General features: G+C 37.6%; 1 protein-coding gene across 2 annotated transcripts in view; it reads left to right on the top strand.

Annotated features, from left to right (window-relative positions):
• RBFOX1 (RNA binding fox-1 homolog 1) overlaps window positions 1–14742 on the top strand; it is a 295192-nt gene that overhangs the window by 168538 nt on the left and 111912 nt on the right. The window contains exon 2 of one of the 2 annotated variants that reach the window (XM_026068560.1): window positions 14651–14656. The exons of the other annotated variant lie outside the window; for it this stretch is intronic. Within the exon in view, the coding sequence (XP_025924345.1) occupies window positions 14651–14656 (6 nt within the window). The remainder of the gene's footprint in view (window positions 1–14650; window positions 14657–14742) is intronic. 2 annotated transcript variants of the gene reach the window in all.

Here is a 14742-nt window from a genome sequence, read left to right as displayed (position 1 = left end):
GGGGAGCTTAATTAACCTTTTCTTTTCTTTCTTTTTTTTTTCTTTTTCCTAAGGAAATTTGAAAAAAAAATCAATGGTGTGGTTTCTAATTTAATGTATGCACCCAGCAATTTCTATTAGAGGCTCTTCACATGAGTAAGTCAGGTGAGACAGAACTGCTCATCTTTAGCTCACAATTCGTTTTCTTTCAGCTGAAATGTTCACCTGACATTCTAAACAGGGAAGAAAGAGTCCCGAGTGCATGTGTTAATAAATATATATTCTTCATGAATTTATATAATCTCATAACTACAGTCATTAAAACATATTGGATGGCTATGCAAATAGCTACAGGAATTTCAAATTGTACTTACCGCTTTTGAGTATCATTCCTGGAACTGTTTTTCTCTTCCATTTTTGTTAAAAAAAAAAAAAATTGCAATAACTTCTCTCTAGCCTTTGAGTGGTCAAGAGATGTCCAGTCTTCTGGAGCAGGTGAATTCATTACTGAGATGAAAATGAGCAGACAGTAAAGGTTATAATTTACAACTTTAGTTCCATTTTCAGAAATCTGACAAAGAGCAATTTTGACAGCATTTTCTTTAGAAGTAGAGGAAGGGAGATGTTACTAAAGGAGATGATACGGAATGTAAATGAAATTCATGCCGTATTCCTATCAGCTATTCTATTCCCTTATCTTCTTCTATGGGTCAATTCAGCTTAAGCATTCTCAGTTTATTGTAATAACTCATATATACATATAGATATATAACTCATTTTCTAAATGAGTTTCACTTCCAATAACTGCTAACTATTGTTTTAACTTCCTCTCATATTAGTGGCTGCATTTATCTGCCCCCCCCCCCCAAAAAAAAAAAAGATTCTTAGTTCATCCTAAATAAAGTTCATTAAAAAAAAGTTATTTCCTCACATCATGAATTACAATAAATGCAAGGTATGTTTGGTTGGCAGACTGAATGAGCAGACCCTTTTTTTCCTCAAAAAGCAGGAAATATGGTAAGAGTATATAGTAGAATGAAAGCTCCAAAGCTAGAAAAGAACAAAAAAGAGCCATGAAATGGCTTCTTCTTCCACTTTTGGAAGATTTCCATATTTTAGATTATCAAATGTTTTGTAGAACAGCACTGAGGCTTAATGCACTTGGATACCCCTAAGTCATACAAGAGACTAAAAATCTATTTGAATGGGAATACGTACAAGCAAGGGAGACAAGTTCAGGGATAGTGGCAGGTTTCAGGAAAGTATATAAAAATTGTTTTCTGTTTTTTTTCTCTTTTTTCAGTTTTAATCCACCAATATACATGGATAGCTGGCTTCTAAAGTTTTTTTTGCAGCAGAGGATTTTGAAATAGAAAGAATTCCTTAAGTTTCTTGTGAAAGACTAGCTCTGGGATGTCAGAAAATCTGGTTCTGTTCATCTGATGCTTTAGGAATATAGTAAGGAAAAAGTAATGGAGAAGACAGGTCCTCTGAAACCATGTTTCTGTTCAGTATTTGGAGTCAACCACCCCACACCTTAGTCATCTTCTCTGTCAATATAGTATGTGGCACCTTGAGATAATGGTTTACCTGTATAATTCTTTTACTTTTGAAGCATGGCTGTAAACTGTACTTCTTGCTTTTTTCACCATGCAGAATGCTTCAAGGACTTGCTCTGCAAATAGTTTAAATCTTACCTATATTTATGGGAAATAGACGGAGAGAGCATGAAATATAGGAGCAAAAAATAGAATGCTGCTCATAGATTTTTTCCAAAGCTGGCAATATGCAGGTAAATTCCATATGCACTGTAGAAATGGCAAAGTTTGAAATGAGAGAGAGCTTCTAAGAGTTCGGCCAGACTGCCACCAAAAGTGAAGCTTTTTCAGTGTTGGTGGCTGGTAAGTATTATCTTGAAATCAGTGCTCGCTATCAGGGTGCACAAAGCTTTACAGACAAGAGAAACCAAACATTTTTCCTATTTAGTCTCCAGAGGATATGTGAATATATGCAGTATATTGCATGTATTTCAGAGAGAGAGGTCTCAGATAAGTGACGAGCATCTCTTCAGTAAAGATTAGGTGAAGCAGGCTAGTGGGCTTGACAACTGGGATTCTTTCCACCGAGGGAGATGGCTGGTAACCTTACCGTCTGTTGGACATTTGACAAGAGTATTTTTTTGCCAGTTTTTCTTATTTTCCTTTTGCCTTTTGATTGGCAGGAAATAATAATTTTTCAGCAAACTCTAGTTGTAGTTCAAGGAATCTGGTGAGTGTTACAGTTTTCAGTTACCAATATTTGAAACAAAGTGTGTATAGAGAGGCTTCAGTTATGTTATGTTAGCTCAGGAGAAATTGTGCAAAGGGATATAGTAATGCAGAAAGGAATAAAAATAAGGAATAAGAACTAACAGATGATGCGATAATCAAGACTGCACAAAAAGAAAACACACACATATATAGGAATCCTAGATAGACAAGCAAGATTTTCAGGGAAAGTATGTGGCTATGTAAATCAATCCACACTGAGGGAAATGATTATGCTGGAAGAGCCTTCCTGTAGTATATTGATCCATTCTTTTTAAAAGTGTCTTGTTTACTTAGGTTATGGTCATCAGATGATAGATGTTGTGAGACAGTGATACAAAAAAATGATGTAGAGTTGTCATATCCTGGCAGTGTCTTTAGATAACACTTATCCTACTGCAGTTTCAAGGAAAGGTGAAGACCTGCAGTTTTCTGTGGCCAGGAGTTCATTTCTCCTTTGCACAAAGTCGTAGAAAACACAGTTCTCGGTAGGTTAGAGATTTTCATATACCTCAGAAAGTATTTGGGTGCACTCAGTACATCTGCAGTAGTCCTGCAGGATCACTGTGAAGATGTTTATTGGTTGATTATTGTGTAACTTGCTTTGTAAACCTCTACAAAACCACAGAATTGTTGAGGTTGGAAGGGACCTCTGGAGATTGTCTAGTCCAACCCCTCTGCTCAGAGCAAGGTCAGCTAAAGCAGGTTGCTCAGGCACCTTGACCAGTCAGGTTTTGAGTATCTCCAAGAATGGAGACTGCACAATGCTCTGGGCAACCTGTTCCAGTGTTTGATCACTCTCACAGTAAAAAGGGTTTTCTTATGTTTGAACACGATGTCCTGTATTTCAGCTTATGCCTATTGCTTTTTGTCCTTTCACTGGGCATCACTGAGAAGAGTCCGGCTTCATCATCTTTACTCTCTCCCATCAGGTATTTACACACATTGATAAGATCCGCCCCTGCCCCAGACAGGCTTAACAATCCCAGCTCTCTCAGCCTCTCCTCATAAGGCAGATGCTCCAATCCCTTAGTCATCTTTGTGGCCCTTTGCTGAATTACCTGCGGTATGTCCATGTCTTGTACTGGGGAGCCCAGCACTGGACACCGCACTCCAGGTGTGGCATCATCAGTGCTGAGTAGAGGGGGAGGATCACCTCCCTCAACCTGCTGGCAACGCTCTGCCTCATGCGACCCAGGATGCTGATGGCTGCCTTTGCGGCGAGGCCACATTGCTGGGTCATATTCGATTTGTCTTCCAGGACCCCTATGTCTTTTTCTGCAGAGCTACTTTCCAGCTGGTCAGCCCCCAGCCTGTCCTGGTGCCTGGCGTTATTCCTTCCCAGATGCAGGACTCTGCACTTCCCTGTGTTGAATTTCACGGGATTCCTGTTAGCCCGTTTCTCCAGCCTGTTGAGGTCCCTCTAAATGGCAGCACTGACACCTGGTCCATCACCCACTCCCCCCCATTTTGTATCATCTGCAAACAACATTACTAGACTGTGCTCCATTTCTGAGAATTCCAGAGAAGGCGAAGTTCTTCTGTAATAACGACTAAGGGTGCATAGCTGTAAAATCCTCTGCTGCTTCCTGAAGTGAACTATACAGAAACTGGGAATCCTGCTCAGAGCACATCACATAGACAGATAGCTCTTTCACACTGGTAAATCATCAGTTTATTCTGCAACATTAGGCACTGAAATGAGGCAGTTAGGAAACTGGCTATCTAGGGTCCCTATATAGTCTATAGGAGTAGACCCTGTAGGCTGATTCAAACTTCTGACAAGTAAAATGTCTCTGAATATTTCTGTCTCTTTCTATTGACTACACAGAGAACCTAGAGTAACTTTGCTTTTAACATAGGAACATCAATTTAAGGGACTGGACCTAGGTCAAAGTCTGAAAACATAGAGCATCGTGTCTTGTACTTTGTACAGCAATTACCTAACACCTTCGCTATGCAAATTTCAGCAACTTTTTAAGAACTGGGGACTAATGTAGACCAGAAAAAAAAGGGAGGGGGAATCTTTTCAGCTAGAAATGAGTACAGAAATGAAGAGAAATTGTGTCTTTGATAGGAATTTGTGTTGCACTTTAAAACAAATCTATTTAGAATTCTTATGGCCATAGATGATGCTTAATTGCACAAAGTCAGTTATTAGAAGACTGTTGGGATCTTTATTTTAAAAGAAAGTTGAAAAGAAGAAGGCTTACAGCTTCATGAATTTGGAAGTAATAGTATGGGCTTTCATTGTGCAGGGAACCAGTCACCTGTCCCTGTCCTTGACTGTTAGGATGCAGACACGCTGTGAAAGATTCGTGGTTCATATTTAAACAAACTGAAAAGGAATTGTGACACTGTTTATGAAGGGGATCTTGAATTTACTTGCCATGTTCAAGGGGCAAGAGAAGAACAGTGTAATACTGTGGGCATATTCTGTAAGTTATATATTAGAGCACGTGGTCAGTTTGATCTGAGAACCTCAGTCTGTGTTCTGTTGCTCCACTTCCATCACAGCATATTCCTCCCCTTTCCCCCCGCCCTTCACCCCCCTCCCAAAGGCAGTTGTGGGTGTCTGCTGCTGCTTTTGCCTGTGATAGAGCATGTGATGCTATGGCTGCTCTCTCTGGGGAGCTCGGTCAGAGTCGTAGAAGGCAACCTCCTGTATAGCCTTTACTGGTCAAAAAGCGATCTTTGGTCATTTCTGGAGGAAGCACTCCAGGTTGAAGTGGTGTCAGGAATGCTAGATAGTCCATGCTGCTTAGGTTTAAGGCAGAAGATCCTGTAATGTACCTGGCCAGTTGTGCAACATTTTCTAGTTCATGGGTAAAGCACAGAGAATTTATCCAAGTTGCTTCTCAGTCCTTACTTTAGCACAACTGCAGTTGTCGGTAGTCTGCAACCAGATTAACTGAGGGATCTTCCATCCTCTTCTGTTTTACCAGTGTAATTACAATTAGCAGTTTTTCTTCAGTAGGATGCCTGTTGTATAACTGTGGGAGGAGGAATGACTTCCAGACTCACCCTTCCCTCCATGTTTCCTCTCACACACCCCATTTTTTATCTTCAAAATAATACAAGTTGGATAATCTTTTAAATACTATGTAAAAATAGCCATGTAAGGGGATTTGGGGAAAAAACTTCTTTGGGGTTGTGACTGACCTATTGTTGAGATAGCTGTTGTGATGTTGCAATTCTGTTAAACCCTTGATGTGTTTAGCTACTAAAAGATGTAGGTAAGAATATCTTAAAATTTATCTAAAATATATAAAGTATTCATCTCATGTGGTTGCTTTTAGGTAATTTTACTCTTTTTTTTTTCCATTCATACACAGAATTATCATTGTTTTTTTGCCAAAGAGTAGAGTTCGACAGTTCTTTTCATTCATGGCAAGAAACTGAATAATATTGTTTGCATCTCTGAAACTTGAGATTAGTGATTAAAGTAGCAAAACTGTTTGAGACTGTTTTGGCTGATGGCTTCTCTATATAGATGTTAGATGAAAATAGGTATATCTCGATTGTAAAATTTCTGTTTCTGGTTGCTGTGCTTGAGGATGAGTAAGGGAGAGGTCTGTTGGAAAGCTGTTGTGAGAAATAAGGCAAGGTAGGAAAGAGCTATAAATTGTCAGTGCCAACTCTTCTGATTCTAGGATTGCTGTTAGAGAATGCTTTCTTTGGCCTCTTTCCTGGTTACTTCTCTTCTCCAGGAAAGGAAAACATTGTTTCAAGGAAATCTTGAGTTCTGTGTTCCACTTCTTGAATCAGTGTGTCCTCAAACTCGAGTATCCATAATCACAGTCATTGCCCCAATCCTGCAGTAACAGCTGCATCGGTGAAGCTCTGTACTAGCAGAATTCATCATAAGATCAAGCAGATTTCATCATAAGACTGGAGTTTATATCTAGATTTGAACCGGTGATTTACCCCTCTTTGAATTCTTTGAATCAGTTAATCCTTGTTAGGTTTTTTTTTTTCAAGCGGGAGAGGGAAATAAGAACATATATTTTCTAAACCTTTAAATCATGTTCCACGTTAATGAAGGAAATGTGTTGGATTAGCCTGAAGAGAAGGATAAATGCTTCTGATTTATCTAAGACATAATGTTCCGTTATGTGGGCTTCCCTTATTTTGGTTAAGATAATAGAAAACTTTAGGCATGTTCCACTGACAGTGGTATTGCAGTCTAGTATTCAATAGAAAGGTTAGAAAGCATCAGACAGTCACAGCCTTAGGCATGCATTTCCATTTAAAGTGTTGTAGCTCTTTTGAAATGCTGCTTGCATTTTGTTGCACCGTGCAAAGATATGAGAGAACCAAGCAAAACCAATAAGAGAAATAAACACAGCTATTTTTTCATGGTGTGTAAGTAAAGTCTAGAACTTGTACCTAAGCTTGAAAAATTACTGTCCTGCCTAGGAACAGAACTGCTCTTTGTTAAGTCAGTGTATGATATCTCTGCATAAAAAGATCTATGCGGTTTGGAAGGTGTCTTTTTGTGAGGTGGGGAACCCTCAAATTCTGCTGTGTTTCAGAGGGTTCAAGCATTGACTCCTTGGGCTAATACATGCAAGTGTGCAAATGGAAAATCACAGCAGGAATTTGGGAAAAGGTGATGGGTCAAGCAATGAAAACCTTTTATCATGTTGTCACCTTTTCTTTCTTTTCATGAGCTTGCACTGTAGCAATCAGCCATTCTCTCTCAGCGTGAAACTCTGCTGTCACAAGTTCACTCAGCAGTTGGTTGTGTCAACACCACTCCTACAGAAAGGGACTTCACATGCGTGACAGAAGTATCGGTCACGGGGGGAATTCCAGAAACTATACTGCATTGATTTCAGCTGAGGGTGAACATCGCTTTTTAAACAACTCAGCCAATCCTACAAATGTTCTAACTAAAGACACTTCATATCCTCTTAAAGAAAATAGTGTCTTTTGAAGCAGTGTGCTGTAGTTTTTCATTTGGACAAATACTGTAATACGTACAATATTACTGGATAAGGAATATAATTTTATACAAGGTAAAACCACAGACTTTGAAAGATTTTTTTTTCCAGATGGAGTCTATTGCTAAAAGAAAGATTTAATAAGCTTTATTGCAGCTTTGCAGCCTTTTATAACAATGACTTATGAGAGATAATACTTAAAAGAATTTTAAAGGTAATTTAAACATTTAAAAACTGAATCTCATTCTGTTTTATAGCACTGATGTCTGTGCATGAATGAATGACAACAGGTAAAGAGTACAGTTGTCTTCCTGTGTATTCAGCTGTGTCATTTTGTGAAAATTTTCTTCATGTGTTATAGTAGCTGAGGTGGAGATGAAAATTTATTTAGGGAGAATGAGTGGATTTCCAGAAACCAAGTTATTGCCATGAACTTCTTATCAGTTGGAAAGTTTTGATCTCAAGGACTAGGCTTTCCAATTTTAGGAAAAGGAACAGATAGACATTAACACAGGACGACTGTTTGAGTTGTGTCCTGATTTATTTTCAGTACGTGCTTTCAAAATGTGACTTACAGGAAAGTGACTTAGAACTATCACAGCCATTAGGCATATTCATCTAAGCTATGCTAAGGGTTTCTATATTTGTTCACCTATTTTAGCCCTGTTCAGTTCAACTCAGTTGCTTACTGGTACACATTTTTAGAAGGAGGTGTGTATTTTTGGATACGCAGAACTCGTCACGTCCATTCCCCGTTAGTACTTCCCAAGGAACATTTTCTACTCTTGTTTTACGTAATTTACCTGTAAAACTCCATACTCCCAGAAGTCTTTGTCGGTGATTTGTGTACATGGCAGTTTCCCACGATCCACAGAAGGAGCAGTCCCGTCCTCTACTTTTCCCTTTCCCAACCTCACCTGCATGTTTCTGCCCCTTTCTTGGATTGTGAATTGAATCAGTTCGCTAACTCTGTTAAGTGTTAGTTTTCAGTTGGATCAACTGCTCTGACTGAACACTTTTCTACACAAGTGCTGTAGTTAACACGGGGAGGTGGAAGGAACCCAAGTCCCAAGGTGGCAAGAAAGGCAGGACTTTGTGGCAAGTGTGTGGTTGATGCTCAAACTCATCATGTAACCACATCCTTAGCCTTCTGTTTCTTCTTAGGCATACAAGAGGAGAATTCCCATCATTAAAGAAATCACCGAGATGAATTTAGGAGGTAAATGTGTCTAGTAATTTGTGGGCAAAAATAACGTGAGCAAGCAATTTTTTAGCAGTGAAGTATCCTGATAACTTTTTGGTAATGTGATACTTGGACTGATTTATCAAAAGCTTGTGCAATAGGACCACCCATTCAAATGGCAAAATTCTTAAAACAACTCTACTCAAAATTTCTATACTTACTTTCATAGTATTGTTTTGTACGTTCTCATTTGTTGCCTGTCTAGATCTTACAATAGTCTTTGAAGTGTTGAAACAAAGTTATTTTTAAACGCTTCACCATTCCTGTTATTAAAGTTCTCTGGAAGAGCTACAAGCATTACATTGGAAGTAGTCGTGTTCTGACTAATAGATGAAAGAGGCATAATGAAAATAATTTAATGTTTCTTCATGTCTGTTTATCACTTTTGATATCACGGTTTAAGATATTTTTATTTGGATTAAACTAATGCTTTTGTCCTTTAACCAGGCAAATGTTCCTCAGTATGTCCACTTAATTTTTTCCCCTTTTTTGAAGGATAAAAACAAGGATTTTTTTTTAAATCATCCTGTGACAATATCACAATAATTTATTTTTTGTAGATGTAGCATGAATTTTTAAAAATGTGAATAGAATATATACACTTCCTTCTTGGCTGATGGAGCTAGGAGGCAGGTGATTAGAGAATGATTTTGTTAATTGTTGTTACAATATTCATAGATGGGATGAGTAGATGGTCGGAAATAGTTATTGAACCGATGCAAACGATAAATAATGCATTCAGCAACCTACTATAATTCCTTCTCTTATTCCAAATTATTGATACACTGATGTCAACTGAATGTCCTTAACTGAACTTGGCAACTGCTTAGTGATTCAAAGCTTTATTGAAAGCTTTCATGAACATTCTTTTAAAAATCTACTCTTTATATTGGCAAATTTTGCCTAAGTTCTGAGACAGCGCATTCAGTAGCTAAAACATTTATACGTTCTGGTATTCCACTGCAAACAACATGATTCATATGCTGTTCTCTGATATCCTGCTGACTATTTTAGAAGAAAAATGATGAGCCAGCAATGTGGATGTAAAACGCTATAAAAGGAATATATATATTCCATATTGTTAAGGAAGATAGATTGGGGAAATAATTAATCTAGCCAAGTAATTAATAACTTTTTGGTTGCCCTACAGTACCAGAAGCTTAAGAAAACTATCTTGCTGTTTCTATCTGTCCTCAGAATTAATGATCTCTTGTTCAGGCTGCTGGCCTTCTGTGCATAAGCTAGCACAATAATAACGGTACTTTCTTGTAGCCTCTGGTATCAGCATCCAGAATGCATCCACCTAGAAATGACAGAAATAATCAATACTGCTGTTGAGTCCTCAACCTGGAACAATACCCAATAGTCTGATGCCCCAAAGCATATTCAACAGTAGGCACCATAGAAACTGCCAAAGCGAAGCACAAAATTATTCAGGTTCTTTTTCATTTGTTTGTAAATCAGATTAAAGGAGTCTACCAGATCAGGTTTGTGTGTTGCGGTAGTTCTGAAACAAATGGCCCAGACAGGGTCAACCACCATATGTTGCCTTCCTGGTAATAAACTGTATTCATCTGACTGATCAAGGACCTCTACCGTGAAATATTCCAGAGAGCAGGTCATTGTCTCTTCTCACTTAAAAAAATGAATGCTTATACTAGACATAGTACAAGACTTGGGGACTTGGAATAATATAGAGACTGTTCTGGCATCTGTAGGAAAAGAAGGGTGGACTTCCTTGTCATAGTCTGATACAAAATTTATTTAAATAAGATAAAAATACTTTCATTACATTGTTAGAATTTTAAACTAGTTCATAAGGAAGAATGCCCACTGCTTTTCTCTTTTCTTGCCTCTGTTTGAGTGCCATTCTCTATTAAGCAATTGCTTCCACATGAAGCACCATTTCATGAACAAATCTATTTGTTCTTTTTTCTATTTGTCCTTATAAAATAATAGGGCTTACTGCTCTGTCTGCCTTCGATCATTAGGATGTCCTTGGGTTACCAAAATGCCGTGCAGCCCACGAGCTAAGAGTATGTGCCTCACATTTTGTCTCAACTTTGAAACATGTCTTTTATTAAGAATAGTAGGGACAAGTGAACATTTGACATATCTTTGCCAGTAGTGAAATGGAATTGAGAACTGCTCTTAGACACTAATAAACTGGCCAGTAGCCGGAGGGATGGTGCAGGGCTCCAGAACAGGGACAAGGAGGCCCCATAGAGCAGAGACTTGGCTTGTTCTGCATGTTTCTGTTCAGAACTGTCGTAAGAAATGGTGACAAAGTAATTCTTTGGTCTGTGTTTTCATTTGGTGCTTTGGGTAGTAAAATGTTTTTGTAAAAGAAGTGAAGGCAGGAGCCTTATACCTTTTATAATATGGGAAACTGAGATATGATGAAGTTACATTTGTCAAGTGAGTATGATTTAGGAGTGAAATTCTGACCCAGCCAAAGTAAAAGGGAATTTTACCACTGAGAATTAGAAGGTCAGGGTTCCCCCTCGTTTAGAAACCTGGCTAACGGGTCTTAAGTCTCAGTATTTCTGAAACCAGGTATTCCTAGAGTAAGAAATATTCATGATTACACTGGAATTTTAGCAACATGCAGTTATGATTGTACTATTACATTTCTTTGCACATAATAGCAAGTTCCACATTGAGGTACACTTTTCAGTAGATCAGCACAAAGAACAATGCACATTGTCTTCAAAAATAGATTCTTAAGGAGCAGATTGATGTGGCATGAGATTTGCATGCATTGCAGTATGAGATATTAAAAACAAAATAATTTTATTTTAAAACTCACTTGAGAAAATAATCTCACCTGGTAGTATCTTTAAAACAATGAGACTTCGTATAAATCTTTATTCATGAGAGAAGGATACCAGAGATGCAGTTGACAAGAAAAGTCACTGATACCTCTCCTGGAAATGTTCATCACACTTGTAAAAGCACAGTGATAAAATGCTACATGTGTGCTCCTTTGTGTAAAAATTTATGTACAAAAACATCTATCTACATAGATAATTCCTTTCCCCCTCCATTATGATGCTTCTTGGGAGCACATTCCGGGGCTGAGACTCTTCAGAATACAAAGGTATCAAAACCAGTATGATTAGTTAATCAGTCTATCTATTTAAGAAAACAGAAAAGATACAAGCCTATCTACATGTGTCAATACCCTGTTGGGTAGTATATTTTGGAAACAGTATTTTTAAAAAGTACCAAACGCAGTTTTAAATTATTTTCTTTGCTCACTTTCTAATGGAAAATAACTTTTCAGAATCTAGCCCCATTTTAAGTGGAGAATGTGCAATGTTATCTAAGAAAAGTATGAAGTTGATTTAGTATACATGATTTTTTCAGTTCTCTACACATTCAGTATGGTTACATTTTTGCTCAGGACACACACATATTTTTTTCTTCTGAACTTTTCTCGATTGCTTTTTTTTATCAGGTTTACAAATCAAATCAAACAGGTATATTGCAGAGCTCTCTGATATTATTTTTTGCGCTTATAGCACAATGTATTGAATTATGCTTGCTCATGTACTGCTGCTGCTGCTATTCTCTCCAGATTGAGAGAGAATGACTGCGGGGGCTGTAAATTCACTTGGCTTCCAGCACCACTGGTTAAATCAAGAGCCCTATTCAAGCTGGAGAAGAGACAGAGCAAGTGTTCATTACACAAATCAATTTGGTCAAAAGTACAGCACAGTGGGTACTCAACCATTGCTCACATAATATTGTCAACCTAATCAAATAATGCCTAGAAGACGTTCACAAGCTCTTTCTCGCTGAGAAATAACTTGATTGGTACAGCAGGAAAAAAACGGGTAGCTTTTCAAATGAGCACTTTTTTCTTTAAAAGTCTTAAGAGCTTTATCCTTATATTGTATATATACACACATCAAAAACAGTATATTACTAAGTTTGCCATTGAGTAAATTCTTTTTAAATAATCTATTGCTTTTCTTCTCTTTTTTTCCTCCTGTAAATAGGTGATTCCAACTAGAATATAGTTCTTCCTCTAAACTTGTTGTGTTTAAAGTATGTAACTGATTTATGTTTGCCTGCAGATTATTGACGAATGATCAAGACTTGCTAAAGCTTTTTCAAGTAACCCTGATCCAACACATTCTCTGTTTGACCAGGAAGAGGTTTAGTTCAGTTTTAGGCATCCTTACTGCTTGTGTCAAATTTATTCTTTAAAGGCTTATATTGATGCCAGCGTTCATTCCCTAGTGGCATGCAAACAGCTATGGTGTGACAGCATTTCATTACCTTTAAAACAGAGTTGGAGGGTAAGGGTGTCAGTTTTGTCTACACCACCATAGTTTTGCAGAAAGTGAAAGAGATTAGGTAGCTAGTTATACTTCAGTGAAAAGGAACAGAGAGAAAACATAACACTGACAGTTCCAGTTTAAGAAAGATTATAGGACAGACTGTGTCTTCTGCAATAAATGGAGAAGGATACGGAAAGTATGTATTCACTGGGAGGAGAATGCAGTTGTTTTTTCTGCGTGAGTGCTGTACACGCGGCCTTTTCTGAATTCAGGTTCACCGAATATCATGTTTTATTTCATATGGTGTCTTTGCCACAAATACTAGGGATGGGAGATGACACCATTGTGCCATATCAGGAGCAACCTGGGACATAGATGCATGTTAGAGCTGGATGAAAGTTTTAAGCAAACGTTTTTTCCCCCTGAAAAACAGAGTTCTGGATGAAATATTTAGCGAGTCTGGATCAGTAACAAACAGGTTTTCACCTTAAAAAGAAAACAAAATAAAATTTTCTCCAAAGAAGAAATTTTTGGATTTATTTTATCCCAAATCAACATCCTGTTTTTCAGTTTTATTCAAAGAGATGTGTATATATTGGGTCAGATTGGGGAAGGGTCAAGAGACAAGAATACTATCAGAGAGAACCATCAAAGAATAATAACAGCATGATACCAGCTCTTAAGATAGAGAGGAATACTTATTCTCTGGAATGATAAATTAAAATTGATGTATGAAGACGTATATCTTGGTAGAAATGTAGGGATGATCATTCTCTGAATGATTTTCTCTGAATGTTGTCCATACCTAAATTAAATTTCACCAAGATTAAACTTGTTTAGCTCAGATATATCGATTGAGTAAGAAATTATTATGGAAAATTGAGCATCTCAATTCTGTATGAAATGCTTGTAAATGCAATCAACAGTTCTTTAAAGATTCAAGTTTCAGCAACTTATTTTAACATTTACGATACAAAATAGTGCTGGAAACTTGCAATAGTGTGCAATTGTGTATTAATAAATATCCATAGTAAAATTTTTTTTTACATAAATAAGATTTTGTAGCCGTCTCTGTCATTTTATAGTCAATGGGATGTCGAAGTGTTCGTCCTGTAGTTCCCTCCAGGCAGTACTCATCAATAATCTGCTAAAATATGTAACTGTTTATTAGGATTTTTAAATTAGAAATGCATTCCCAGTGGAACCAGAGAAAAGCCGTGCAGCAAATGAGTGGAAATGACCTTTCAGTGAAGATGACAAATGACATCTTAAACCTCAGAGCTGAAAACTAACCTGATACAGTACTGACTGACATGCATAGGAAAAAGCCAATCTGTAGTAATTTTCAAGGGTGGCTGAGAACCTGCAGTTACCATTGATTTCTTTTGGCACTAAGGGTCCGTATTATCTGTGCTTTCAGCCCCAGTACATTAGTCACTGACTCCTTGGTTTACCTGTTTAAAAAAATGACTTCTTTTTAAATTATTTGAACTGTCACACATTGGATTATTTTAATCTTTGACAGTTATGAATCACAGGGCTCAAGAGACTTGGTGACGATTAGGAACTTTACAATCTCATTTAAATTTGATGATGCCTCAGGCTTTGAAAATGAAAGCAGACTGTTTTGGGGTATTTAATGATGCTGTATAATATGCACTGTGCCAACTGTGTCCGTTGCGACCAATATGTCCACATTATACCACTGTGACCAACTATGTCATAAGAGAAGGGCATAAGGTGCCATAAAAAGTTCAAAATCTTGTCTCAATCTTGAAAATTCATACTTGCAAAAAACATAGGTCACAGAAAATAAAGTTGTTTATCTTGATTAGGAAGAGCAGAAGGGAATTGTTCCCTCGCAACTTAAGGGATCCCTTATCCAAGGTCCCAGTTGTGGTAGGATGGAGACCCTTAAAAACCTCTGGATAAGTGTGAAAGGAGAAAAGAGCCTCTTTGCTGTGAAAATTATTGTAGGC

Source organism: Apteryx rowi, unplaced genomic scaffold (assembly GCF_003343035.1).
Source record: "Apteryx rowi isolate R43461 unplaced genomic scaffold, aptRow1 scaffold_105, whole genome shotgun sequence".
Taxonomy (NCBI): Eukaryota; Metazoa; Chordata; class Aves; order Apterygiformes; family Apterygidae; genus Apteryx; species Apteryx rowi.
The sequence above is the reverse complement of the archived record's forward strand: the minus strand, read 5'-3'. Positions and strand labels throughout refer to the sequence as shown.